The sequence below is a fragment of the Salarias fasciatus genome, chromosome 11 (genome assembly GCF_902148845.1).
Source record: "Salarias fasciatus chromosome 11, fSalaFa1.1, whole genome shotgun sequence".
Lineage (NCBI taxonomy): Eukaryota > Metazoa > Chordata > Actinopteri > Blenniiformes > Blenniidae > Salarias > Salarias fasciatus.
The window spans coordinates 31,565,981-31,580,142 of NC_043755.1; the positions used below are offsets into that span (position 1 = coordinate 31,565,981).

The 14,162-nt window shown below is 45.4% G+C and overlaps 1 protein-coding gene across 5 annotated transcripts in view; it reads left to right on the forward strand.

Moving 5' to 3' along the window:
- Positions 1-14,162, forward strand: part of sema6cb (semaphorin 6Cb) — a 201,645-nt gene that overhangs the window by 136,728 nt on the left and 50,755 nt on the right. For all 5 annotated transcript variants that reach the window (XM_030103834.1, XM_030103838.1, XM_030103839.1 and 2 more), the window contains 7 exons: positions 1,557-1,647; positions 4,448-4,570; positions 5,881-5,969; positions 6,099-6,316; positions 8,615-8,746; positions 8,913-9,068; positions 12,769-12,945. In XM_030103834.1, the coding sequence (XP_029959694.1) occupies positions 1,557-1,647; positions 4,448-4,570; positions 5,881-5,969; positions 6,099-6,316; positions 8,615-8,746; positions 8,913-9,068; positions 12,769-12,945 (986 nt within the window). The remainder of the gene's footprint in view (positions 1-1,556; positions 1,648-4,447; positions 4,571-5,880; positions 5,970-6,098; positions 6,317-8,614; positions 8,747-8,912; positions 9,069-12,768; positions 12,946-14,162) is intronic.

The following is a 14,162-nucleotide window of genomic DNA, read 5'->3' on the forward strand; positions in this document are numbered from 1 at the left end:
AAATTACAGACGCTGTCTTCCACAACATCAGATCAAGTAAACAAAAGAAGCCGGGCGTCATTTTCTACTCATCTTCCACATGTAAAGTGGTTAAAACTGGTGTTTTATCATTTTAGGAACATATCAAGAATCCTCCCAGTTTACTTTGTACCGTGCAAAAAAACCTGCCGTATGAATAAGGTTTGATTTGAAGTGATTATTAATAGTAACACAGTAACAGCAGCTACAGGAGCAGCAGTCACACCAGTAGTATTAGTATTACCAACACCAACAGGAGCTGCAGGTGGAATGCCAGTAGTAGATACTTGTACCATTTATAATAATAGGATTACTCTTAGTTACACCAGCGTTTGTCACGTGGGAGAAGCAGGAGCTGTTAGCTGCTCTACTAGTATTTAGTTTTTAGTAGTTTCATTATTAGGAGCAGCATTAAAGCTATAATATTATCAGACACGCCAGTCGTGTCTCCAGTAGCACTAACTGTGTTAATAGGAGCATCATTTGTTGTACTAATAGTATATTATACAGAAGTATAAGAAAAATGTAAGTATGTGTGATGTGAAAAATGCTCTTTGTTTGCATGATAATAACCAGCCTGGAGCGGAGCGGGTCGGGAGCGCGAGCCGCTGTCCCCTCGCAGCGTACGTCCTCTGCTGTGTGAAACCAAAGACTTCCTGCTGCTTTCATTCGTTTTCTAATCGACTCCCGAGCTCCCGGCTGGTGAAAGCGGCGCCTTCGGTGTGTTTACCCCGGTAGACGGTGTTGTCATGGACATTATGAACGCCGTGCTGTATAATTTACAACCTGAGAGCATCCATTATGCTGTTTGTTTGCATCTTGGTGGCGTGGAAGACGCACACAGCTACCACACACTCCTTTCTTACTCCAGTGTGGGGCAGAGAACCGCACATTCTGAGTGTGAGTCTGTTGAATGATGGGTGTTTTATTTATTGTGTTAATTTCTGCGCGTTGTGAGCGGAGCTGCAGTTGAGCAGTTCAGATTCAGACTGACAGCTACAGAAACACGCGGGAGTCGAGCCGCCGCGCTAATGAACTGTGAACTTACCTCCGCCGCCACGGAGAGCGTCGTCGCGGCTCCACGTGCGCTGAACGTGCGCACGCTCATCTGCGGGTCGCGCTCGCTCGCTCGTCGTCGTCATGTGAGGTTTACAACCTTGTTAACAGCAGGTCGGAAAATGGCAGCTTAATATCTGCGGCTGGAAGATAAACCGTCTCCGCCGCTCATGACAGCAGGAAGTCAAACTTCACACACTGGCTTTATGGAAATGACCCCCCCACACACACACACACACGCATCAAACAGGAGTAATCTTTACAGTGCACGTGTTGCCAGAAGTGTCACTGCTGGTGGATTTATTCTGCCGTTCGAGCCGAAGCGACTTTGCTTGTTTACAAGTGTAAACAATGCTGCAGTTCATGCTTTATGTTGTTAGTTGTTGTTTGTTTTTTTTTAGTCGTCCATCACTGACGGCTCTGCAGCTCCACTCAGTCCTGTAAAAGCCTCTCTCGCTGCTGCTGTGCCCTCTCTGACCTAGATGGCGACGCTGGAGCAGGAGGGCGAGGAGGTGGTGGGACAGGCTCGGTGTCCCTTCGAGTCCCGCCAGTCCAACGTCGGCCTGTTTGCAGGTGAGTTTAAGTCGAGTGTCCTGTGTTGTCAACGTGTGTGTTCATCCAGAATAGCAAACCGACTTGATCGTCCGTCCGTAAGAATCTGAAGTGTTGTCGGATAAACATGGAAGAATGCTGAAAGTGTAAATTGTATTAAAAACAGAACTTTACAGCTTCATGTTTAGACAAACTGATGCCTTCAGGTGGATCTTTTGCAGCGATATAATCTGGCTTCCACTTCACAACAAGCTGGAACTCAACCAAATGTACTTCTCTTTCTCCATTTTGCATTTAGAGTTGGTGGAAATAACAGAATTTACTTTGAACTTCAGTGAAAACGAGATGCATTAAGCAGACAGAGACAATAAAGCCCTCTGACAGTTAAACCGTATTAAAGATAAGATTATATGAATCCTCAAACCATCTCAGTGTAGCAGAGCAGCTTGTTTCCTCAGGGTTCTTCCTGCAGCGACACGGATTCAAACCCGAGGCCTAAACTTCCCCCAGTGTGCTGCTCCGACAGAAATGATCCAACATCTGAGAGCGAGGGCGAGTCTTGTTGACCTGAGAAACGGCAGCTGGAACCAAACGGTTGCTGTGTCAAGTTATTTCCACATGCTGGGCCGGGGAAAATGTGAAATTCAGAGAGTGATCAGTGATGGAAGACTCGGGTCTCGGTTCTCTGTCGCTGCCCGCTGTGAAGAGATTCAGGATTAATCTCCGCCATCAGTTTCCCGGCTTCGTTTTGTTCCTTGTTGCTCCGACCAGTCAGTGTGGGGTCATTACGACTCGACATAATGAATGAAACACGGCTGCTGCTCTATTTTTCACGTGTCAGGACTGTGGGCGTAACTTTAGCTGTGATGGAGGATCAGAACTTCGAATCATCATTTCAAGTCAAAACATGCAAAGACATACACGGATTTTACTGATGCAGCGTGGAACCAGAAGAGTAAGACGCCCGTTTCAAGTAAAGAAACATTGTTTTTGTTTTAGTTTCAGAAAAGTTTCATGTTCATACAGCAGCGTACTGGAAACCATGTCCGTTTACAAGAAATGTAGTGTTCATGTTGGGCCACTAGTGGGTGCTTTGTTTCTGTAATGAATCGACACGCAGGCATGCAGAGAACAAAACAATGGGAGCTTACAGACAATCATATATTCATCCGTCAGCTCGTTCTTAATTCCACATTTTAAATCTCAGCAGATTCAAGTGAGTGAGTCCAAACTACCTCGTGAAATTATCTCCACACTCGACTGTTCATGTTTAAATTAGAAAAATATGACCCACTTCAGGTCACGTTTCACGGCATCAAAGGCGGCAGTCGTGCATGATTGGATCAGTTTTAAAGGGTTTTAAAAAAAAAAAGAGAGAGACACACATTTAATTTGAGAATCAAAAAAAGTGTGACTATAAGGTCCGGAAGTATAGGATCTTTTGAAATCATCTGAGGAGGGTCTTTGAAGTGTTTTCTGCCACTTCAGAGTCGAATCACGTCAGATGAAACTCAGACGTCTTTTCAAACGGTCCTGAGTCGTCTCATTCATCATATCGGTTTTCATCACTTCTGGTAATTTTCTCTAATTGTTCTGTGAAAACAGTATGAATGCCGACTGATTTAATATCGATATTGTGTTTTTGACAAAGTTGAGGCACATGTGGTGTTAATTCAGACATTATTTCAACATCCCTGTTGTTAATTTCCCTGCTGCACAGAGAAGAATGGACCCCGAGAGTTAAGAAAGAGCCGCGTTTATTCCAACAAAGACCATGAGCACAGTTTGAAAAACAGTGTTTATGTAATACTGCTGCTTCCACTCAATGAAAACCTGAAGCAGTCTGTGTTTTGGTTAAACAGGAAAAGGGAATGCAGCAAAGCTGGTTTCTTGACCGTCTTATAAATGGCTCCTATAGATCAGAGTGTCATCTGCAAGCAGGCGTAGTCCATCACCCAGACTGGTTTAATCCATTAACCCCACCTGCACCGGGAAAGCATCCGTCAGCAGGACGGGACGCCTTCCTGCTGTCACACATGTCCCAGAACACTCCGACACGTTTCTCAGTCACGGCAGACTTCGCAGTGCTGGAGCGCTTTTCCTCTCCATCAGCATTCTCAAAGGTTTAAAAGAGAGAGAAAAAAAAAAGCCCTCCTGTCCGCCGGGTTCTTTCCTGGCACCGAACCAAACTGCTGCTCGCCGATGGACATTTCTCCTCTTTACCTGGCGGCTGCGGCCACGACTGATCAGCTCGAGCTCCAGATGTGAGGGCCATCATTTAACAAAAGATTATTAAAAGCTACATAAGTGTGTGCATCTGGTCTCCGGTTGGAACATATTAAATCTAATAACTCGTCTTTGCATCTTGAGCGACGTTCAGTTTGACGATTCCTGATGAAAACTGAAATTTTACGTGTAATTTAGTGTCTAAGCACCAATCATGATCTCAAGTCCCCCCTTGATCCTCTGCTTTGCTGTTAGATTTGCACCTTTCTCGCTCACGGCAGCAGTGAAGCAAGCCGATACGCCGCGAAGCCGCAGAGGTCAGGTTCAGGGAAGAGCGGAGGGAGAGCCAAGCCTGCGTTCGGTCCTGCCAGGTTTCCACTGACATTTATGCAAAGTTCACGCAGGGTGTTATTAAGGCTGGCACATTTTCCTACATCTGTTCTCCGAAGCCTCTTTTTAAAGAGCAATAAAAGTCACCTGTGACCAGAATAGATGGCTGAAGAGGAGCGGGTTATCATCGACGAGTGTGATCCCTGGCAGCGTTTCTCAATCACTCCTCCATTTTTTTTTTCTTTCCCCCCTCCCTTCTGCTCAGGCGGTGATTTCTACTCGGCCACCATGACGGACTTCCTGGCGAGCGACGCGGTCATTTACCGGAGTCTGGGAGAAAGCAGCCCCGTCCTGCGGACGGTCAAGTACGACTCCAAATGGCTCCGAGGTGAGCATCCAGCGCCATAAGGCGGCACATCTAGCGAGTTAACATGAACCTGTGGCCACGAAGGGAGATGAGAGATTCTCCAGACACAGCGGAGAGAAAAGAGTAGAATAATCTGGTTTGATAAGTCACAAATAGACGTTTTCACAGTGTTGTGGCGTCGAACCGCTCTGAAATGTCATGTAGCCAAAACCTGACTGTTGAACAGAGATCCAGCTCCGGTGTTTTGTTCAAGCCTTCAGATTTTTTCTGGTTATTTTTTATTTTTCTCTCCTCACACTGAGCTTCCTGTGTGTCTCTGGTGTCGACTTGGCCGAGCGCCTCTGAAGTAACCGCAGCGCTAAATGTTTCCATTCATCAACAAATTGTCTCAAATCTAAACTGATAAATATGAGAAGTCCTCACTGAGCTGCATGAAACTGGAATCGATTGTAAAACTACCACAGCTGTTGACCTTAGGTCTTCAGAGATTTATTTTTTTCTCTTTCAGCTGTACTAACTCCTGATGTCAATTAGTTTTTCTGTGCATATTTCAATGAATAAATTCAATAATGACATTAAATATTAATTTATTGGTGTTTATTGGAGAACAAAAACATTGTGTTTGTTTCTAATTATGACTCGGTGTAAATCTGATCGAATTTTATCACCAATTCATGCAGAAAAGTGGAGAAATTGGAATGCTTCGTGCAGTTCTTCACTTCCACTGCCGATCTGACTCCAGGTCTTGGAAATACCATTTCTCAGTGATTTTTGAGGGCAGCAGATCTCTTATCACGCCTCTTTCTGAACACTGAGGTACCAGACTTGACATTTGGAGTCGGCGCTCGCTGCTGGAGATTAGATCAGCTGTAATTGATTAACTCTAATTCAGTTTGCGACTTGGTTCACGTCTCGTTTCCGTGTTTTCTCCAGGCTGCAGTCAGGAAACCAGTATTTCACAGGAAAACACACTTCAGCTCTGTTTCTATGCATTTCTTTGACCAGTACATTTAATCCTGTCACGCAATGTTTTCTTCATGTCTTTTTTTTTTATTCCTTTAGATTTGAGCTGAAACATGCAACACTTTTCATTTCTGGGCTCATTTTTCCACCTTCAGCTAATCCAACACCACTTCCTGTTTTTTTTTCTTTCAGTACAATAAACTTAAAGAGTATTTTTCTTGACTCATTCGACATTTCCCATTTTTCCTGGCCCCCCTCTCGGAAGCGAGCGCCTGTTTACCGGCTCTGCCTGCAGCCTGTCATGTTAAAGCGAGGCTTCGTTTCCAGACTGACTGTCACGGTTCTTTCTTTCCTCGTCTCTCTCGCAGAGCCCCATTTCCTGCACGCCATTGAGTACGGGAACTACGTGTACTTTTTCTTCAGCGAGATTGCGGTGGAGTACACCACTCTGGGCAAGGTGAGGCACCGCGGACCGGTGAGCGCCTTCCTGAGAGGCGTGAACGGCGTCCTCCGGCATGCGGGTCACGCTCCCGCCGCTTGTTCGCGGCTCCACTCCAGCGTGTTGATCCTCGCCGTTTTCCCGCAGGTGGTTTTCTCCAGAGTGGCTCGTGTCTGCAAGAACGACAACGGCGGCTCGCCGAGGGTGCTGGAGCGCTACTGGACGTCGTTCCTGAAGGCGCGGCTGAACTGCTCGGTGCCGGGCGACTCCTTCTTCTACTTCGACGTCCTGCAGTCGCTCACCAACGTGCTGCAGATCAACCACCGGCCGGCCGTGCTGGGCGTCTTCACCACGCAGGCGAACAGGTGGAGGGCCGCACGTTTCCCACAATAACCTTTAAATTCAGATTTTTTTTCTCTTTGTTGTGGCGCAGAGTACACGTGATGGAAATATCTGCTTTTCACAACAACCAAAGAGTTATGACAGAAAATGACTAAAATCTCAACATTAAGCAGTTTTACTGAAACCTTCCAGAGCAAAATAACTGTTGTGCAAGAAATGTGTTAAAAATTCAACGCTTTCTTTGAAATTCTTACAGTTTTGGTGTCTTTGACTTGTCCTTTAATAGCTTTCTAATGGAAAATACAGTGAATTATGATTTCCATGCCTTTAATCAACTTTTTTTTTCTGATTGATGAATTCAGTCTACAGTCACTACATAATGAGTAAAATCATTTTCCAGTCTACAGCAGATAAAACCTGGTCCTAAACGTCACATATCAGATATTAAACCAGAGCTTTATTTAATGTTTCATCATCCAACTTAACTTTTTCCAGTTAATCAGTGAGATACTGAGTTAATAAGTGGATCCTAATCTAGAGTTATAGTAGAAGGACTTTTTTCAAATAACGAAAAACTTTCTGGTTCTTATTTTGCTTTGAACTGCAGCTTGAAGTTGGTAAATGTGATGTATGATTGTTAAAGCACGAGTCGATCCTTGTTCCAGTCTGGAGCAGGATAATGTTCCTTCTTCAGATAAAATCCATCCGTACTTCACAGCAGAAGGACTTGGAGCACTAATATCACTGCTCAGACCCTTGTTTACAGTGTTAATTAGTAGTCCTCCCCTGTCGCCCATTGACGTCCTCCAGTCCGTCGATCTCCTGCTGCATCTACTCAGGACTCTCTAAACAAAAGCAGCAGCATAAAGGGTTGTGAGCCTCTTGTGTTTCCTCTCCATGAAGCTGGAGTTTCTGCCACGGCTCGACACGAGGACTGTTAATGTAAAACACGAGAGAAGGACCCGGAAATGATGAGAAGAGGAAAGTTGGTGTATAATCCTCACGGATCAGGTGTATCAATATGGCATTTTCACATCTGAAAGGCTTTTATTTCAGTGTAAGTCTGTGATAAGTCGAATGTTTTAAGTTGTTTAATAGACTGCGATGATGGAAATGCCCCCATTTTTATTTTACAACTTCACACTACATGTTTTATTTACCTGTTATATCCAGTTAAAACTGTTAGGATGTGTAACAATACAAATGTTTGCTGTGAGTGTCCCCATAATGTCACATTTGATAGCATTAGCATGTTGTCATATGATCAGACCTTACGAAGCTGTACTGATCAAACCGTTCTGTCTACAATCACAAAATGCTGTCAGACAAACCACAACATGCACCATGAAACCATCTCAAAGTAATGAGAATGTCAGTTATGCATAGTGTGCAGTGTTTGCTGCCTTCGACTAGAAATGCTGTCAAAAAAAAACATGATTCGCAGTACGTCTCCAAACAGAAATGGTGCTGTTCCAATCAAATATTTTAGTGAATATATCATCCAGTATGGGAAAGTCCAAATAAAACATACACTCCAATGCAGTTATGTACAATATTTTGCTGTCACGACTCTCATAGACACATTCAATCAGAAAGTCATGGGTCCTAACACACAACCCTGTAGCACTCCATCGATAAGTTCCATCTCAGATGAAAGTTATGACTACTGCAGCGCCACAAAACACTTCAAGGCATTGTTGAAACATCTGTATTAAAATAGTACTTCTCTAATGTACCAAAGTTTGTTTAAAAGACTGTATAAAGTTTCTAATGGTCTATAACTTTACGACCTGAGCAGCAGTTTATTGGAGCTGCTTAAACTCCTGCAGCTTCGTACAGCGGATGCAGTTTGTGCCATTTATGCAGGACTGGAAGTCATTAATTACTCAATATATAAATTATCCCCAGCATGGTGGGCAGGATCATCAGGATCTAATGTGCTCGGCTCTCCATGAGCAGTGTCAGTTTCCTTAAATTACAATGAGATGAAAGAAGTGTTTTGCATTTAGAGCGGCGCCGTAATAACCTGCGGCCCCCCCGAGGCGCCGGTGCATGAGCCGGGGGCAGACCCAGCGCAATAATCCACACAACAACCCCTAAACAAGGTTGCAAAGTGTTGAGAGCGTTCGGAGTGAACACTGGAAGTAATGGCAGGCAAAACAACAATAAAAACCGGATTAAAGTCATATTTCGTGCAGCTGTCAGCATGCTGAATTGCCTTTAATAAAAGCGCGGAGGTTGAGCCGGGCGCAGACGAGGCGGTAAATTCCCGGCCTTTTGTCTCGCAGCTTGTAACTCGTGCGCTCCTCCTTTGTGCTCAGCATCACCGGCTCGGCCGTCTGCGCCTTCTACATGGACGACATCGAGAGGGCCTTCAGCGGCAAGTTCAAGGAGCAGAGGAACAGCGAGTCGGCCTGGACGCCAGTACCGGAGGAGCAGGTCCCCAAACCGAGGTGAGAGACGCAAACCGTCTGAAGTCTGTGCAGACGCTGCTTTTATTATTCTGCACTACCAAACAGAAACAAACAGCTGCCAGTATTTTCACACCTGTGCCGCCCGGGAAGCTGGTTTCACTCCCAGTGTGTGTGTGTGTGTGTGTGTGTGTTTTGTTCTGTGCAGGCCTGGCTGCTGCGCCGGCGAGGGCCCGGCCGCCGCCTACAAGTCGTCCACCACCTTCCCCGACGAGACGCTGACCTTCATCAAGTCGTACCCGCTCATGGACGAGTCAGTGCCGTCGGTGAACGACCGGCCGTACTTCACCCGCACCACCAGCAGGTACAGCCGCTCGAACACCGATCCCTCTGGTTTGATTGTTTCAAGCTGATGAAGATACGTCCACTGGAGAACACAAGCATCGCTCTCCGTGTGCACAAGGAGCATTTATCTCTCCAACCACTAGGGGGCGCCACTCTAAATCCTCAAATTCCAAGAAGTTCTTTCTTCAGATGAGAAATCCGACCCGGTGTCGTGTAAACAGCATTTCAGTCAGTGACTACGACGGCGACAGACTGATGTTGACATGGAGATCGTCGTCACTTTAGCGTATTCAAACACTCCGTCCTCAGTGATCCACTTCCAACCGGGACGCTGCTGCTGGCTCCGCTCTGATTGGTTCACATCCGTGAGCTTGGAGGAGAAAGACGAGAATCCAGACTAATGCGGAGTACGAACGGGAGGAATTATGCTTGTCGGCGTTGGCCGCTTCGTGTTTTAGTGCATCTCAGCTGAGAAAGGGTGGCGGCAGGCCACACGGTGGACACATCAGACACGTTCATGAAAATCTTTTGAAGTTTAATATTCCACTCATTTCTTTTCATCTTCATTTGCAAGTGTTTGAAAAGAGACTCTTACACAAGATTGATTGAGTTATTCATTAAAAATCTATTACAAATAAGACAAATGATTTATTATATAATCATATTTTATGAAATTGTTTTTGAAATATGGGTTGATTTATGGTGAAGGTTCACTTCCTGTGCATGTCTTTGGACTGTGGGAGGGAAATGGTGAAGAAACTTCAGGTAGAACATGTAAATTCCAGACAGTTTCCCAGAATTCCTGGATGAACTTCCTGCCCACCTCCCCTCCGTTCGGCCCCTCTGGAGGCAGATCCCTCCGCTCCCCCACAGCTGTGAATCCACCACTTCACTGAAAACTGCCTCACAAACGTCTCCAAACAGGCTGAGAAACAATCAGCTGAACATTAAAGGACTGTTCTGAGAGTCGGTTAACGGCTCAAACAGTCCGTCAAGCAGCTTTTCTCCCGTCGCTTCACTGTAAAGAGAATCTCTTTGAGTGAAGCGATCATCACCTCCAGCTCGGTGGATGTTTGGAGGCTTTGAGGCCTGATTCAAGATTCTTTTAACAGTGAATTTGTGATGAAAAATTTAAATTATGGTGGGAAAAGCTTCCTAAATGATGGGTGAATTATATATTAATCTATTCGTTTGTATCAAATACACTTTAAACTGGCCACATTAGAACACTTAAAATTAAAATCTTCAACTTGGAGAAGCTTGATTCAGATTTTCCTCAAGCAGAAGAGCACAGCTTCAACCCACTGAGATGGGGTTGAGTTTTTGTTGTTGTTGTTGTTTTTTAGTCATACATGCATCTGATGCTTTGTTTAGTTATTCCATCTGCCTCATAATGGAGGATCCTCATCAAGGTTTATTGTTTATACAAAACACTAAAAGTTACTGATTTATTTAAATATTTAGGAAAGTCAATTATTTTTAAAGATAATCTTGAAATGAACAATCCATGGTAAATATGTACAACATTTTGCCAAATGCTGAATGCATCTTTTCTGCTGAATCAAATCCAAATCTTGACTTTGTTTTTTTGTTTTCAATTTAAAACCAAAGTGCGGGTATAGCATAAGAAAATATATCCATCCATCTGTTTTTCATGCTTCTTTCTCCAATTCACGTTTGCTGAAGCCAAATTGATCAGATTATGGACCAGAACAAATTAATCCCTGTTTGAAAATGTAAATTTCGCAGCGTTTCAATGAGCTGAGAAGACTCATCCTGAACCCTGGACTTTCTGTAGCTTCTTTTTTACTCCATTTTAACTGCTGTTGGGATCCAGTGAGAACGAAAATGACAGTAGAAAAGTTTTAGATTTAGATTTTTGATTAAAGGAAAGGAAAAAAAGAAAAAAGCCTGACAGCCGCTTGACTGGTTTCCCTCATGGTTTTATCCAGCATGAAGCTTTATCCACGCTGAGCCCAGCTGACAGTGAGCAAAACGTATACAGCACACACACACACACGTGTGTTCAGAATCTCCCAGATCATACTTCCATGTCTGAAACGGCCTTCAGTACACACACAGGAAGAACATGCAAATTCCACCTAGACTGAAATCAAACCTGTAAAATCCTAACTGTGAGACGGGACTGCTAACCACTGCACCACCAAGCTGAAAATAGAAATAAGACCAGTTTGTTCTGTTATTTTTCTGAGAGCCAGACTTGGTTCTCCTGTTCGTTACATTAGCTGCTGTGATTCGTATCGATGAATGAGTTCAGGTGGAACTCAGCCGCTTCCCTCATTAAATCCCATCGGATTTATTCTGCCGTCGATCTCGCCGCACGTGGCGGGGATCTTCCTCCAAGTCGCCGGCGTGTACAGTGGCGTGTGCAGCAGTGGCAGCGGCGGCGGCGGCGGTGAGGGGCGCTTGTTGTGACATTCGAGAATCCGCCGGTATCTGATCACGACGGGGTGAATGCTGAAGTGTCACAAGTGTCTCGGGCAGTGAGACACGCATGTACACACACACACACAGACACACACACAGACACACACACACAGCAGATCCGCTTCACAGACGGAGCCTCCGTCGCATGCGGCAGCGCGCTGGAGCGGAGCCGGGCTGACAGCCAGCCAGGCGCTGCCGTGGTTCCAGGCAGGGGAGAAAACGTGCACCGCTCCACATCTGGCGCCAAAAGCATCACATCTGCCTCGCCGGCCCCCAGAGAGGCGCGAGATAAATGAATTCGAAACAGAAGTGCGTCACGTGACGCTGCAGAGTCGGTGCCCATCAAGCCCCTGGAGGGTGGAGGGGGGCGGGGGGGGGGGGGTGTTCAGAGAGAAGTCTGGACAGAATATGTTCTCTAAGAAATGATGGGAGGGATTCTGCTCTCTGGACCCCGGGGCTGAGGAGGAAAACAGGAGTGAGTGAAGCTGCTCGGGACTCAAGGTGCCCTTCAGCACGGCTTCAAACCCTCCACCGCTCCACGGGAGTCGTGATGCCGGGCAGCTCCCGGGCGGATGGACATGAGGCAGGAAGCTGCTGCTGCTCCGAATAAAGCCGGAAAAACAGCAGAACAACAACAACAAAAAAAACAGCTGTGACTCAAGACGAGGCTGCAGCGTGTGAACAGGAGTGAAGCTGAGCGGCGGCGGGTGGGAGGACGGACGGACCGACCGATGGATGGATGAATTAATAGGACGGAGGTGTTAAAGGACGGGGGCGGTGGAGGAAGGCAGCGGTGGGCTGGGAGATGAAGTGACTGATTTCACACAATGAGCTCAGGACTCGCCCACTGTTTGTTTTGTTTACCGCCGAAAACCGACTCGGAAAACAAAACGTCCACGTTAAGATTGGAACCGTTGGGTATTCTTAGCCTCCTCCGGCGTGACAGCTTCTGTTCGGGCTGTTTTCACTCACTTCTTGAAGGATCCCTGCTTTGCATTAGTGGGTAAAGCGCTGGAGTGGTTCCCACCACAGACTAAAGACTTGAGCAAGGCACCAAACCCAAAGTGGGTCTCTTTTATGTACAGTTCATTTATGCAAAATCACACGTGTTTCATTAAGAAAACAAACAGCACCTGCTAGTGGCCCAGCAGACTAACTGCATCCGTGTAAACGTGAAACTTTTCTGCAACAGAAACGCTGAAGTTGATTTTGTTGACCGTCTCCCGTCTGTTCCAGCATCGTCCTGATTCTCGCTCTCGTTGTCGCTCCAGGTTCAAGCTGACCCAGATCGCGGTGGACACCTCGGCCGGGCCCTTCAAGAACTACACCGTGGTGTTCCTGGGCTCCGATAACGGCCACGTGCTGAAGATCCTGGCCAGCACGGAGGGCGCCAACGCCTCCTTCAACACGCAGCTCCTGGAGGACATCAACGTCTACAACCCCAACAAGTGAGGCTGTCTGCCCCCCCCCCTCAGTGTTCCCCCTGAAACTTTACCGTCTGCACAGGTTCCTGTGTGACTTCTGTTGAAAATGGAGGAGAGCGTTCATTCACAGAGGAAACGCTGGACTAAAAGCAACTATGAGAAATGTGCAGCTAGGAAAGAAAGATCAAGCTCTATATCGACGTTTACACACATACAAAAATAGTTAACGATATAAATACATAAGTAGCATTTAAGTTATCTGAAACACCAGTATTAAACTGTATTATTAAAATTAAGAAAATAAAATCTACATGGGTTCGAACCCAAATTAAAAGAGCAGATTTACTGTTTTGATGCATTTCATGAATTGGAATCCTACATATATACATTATATAGGCAGCTACTGGGATTCTGTTCATTTCCTTTATCTGAAAAGCGGAGTGGGAAGAGTGTATCAGCGCTGGATTTACACAGCCGCCAAGGCGCCATTTGCAACTAAAGGACAATTTTGGTGACCAAAAATCACCAAAAATCAGCTGGTTAAATGTTCAAATATTTAGTTTTGAGCTCCAAATCCCGGTTTTAGCCAAAAATCCCCAAGTTTACAGCTGCATGTCAGCTGCACGTCTTTTCCTCTGTTTATGGAGTGTTTCTGTACAGCGCCACCTAAAGGCCTGACGGATGTACTGCAAAATTTTGAAAAAATGTCTAAATTAACATGTTGGTTGAACGAGAAAGGAAAGAAACATTCGGGACACGGAACCTCACGGCCTTAAATGAAGCGCTATGTGGCGACACATTGCCACCGTGACGCGAACAAAAACAAACAGGAAGGAGACGATGAAGAAGAAGAACAGACAGCAAACGGAGTCTTGTCACTAAACGTTTCAAAGAATCCTGGAACATCGACGAGGCTGGAAAACTTCAGTTCTGGATGAGTTACAACACGACAAACCATGAGCTGCATGATACATGGTGAAGCAGTCACCTTGAAATAAATAGTAAGAGAATAAAATCTTAAAATGTATCAAAGAATAAAACCACAAAGGATTCAAATTTCTGGTTAAATACAAAAAATGCAAAATATGAAAATCATAGTTAGGAAAAAAGTGTGTCTCTTTGTTTGTACTTCCTAATGAACACACTCTGGTATAATGTAAAGTATAAATAACAGCGCGCATTGATGTGCAAATGAGTTAATGCAGACAAACTTACTGAATTAATTGTGACCCTGAGCTGAA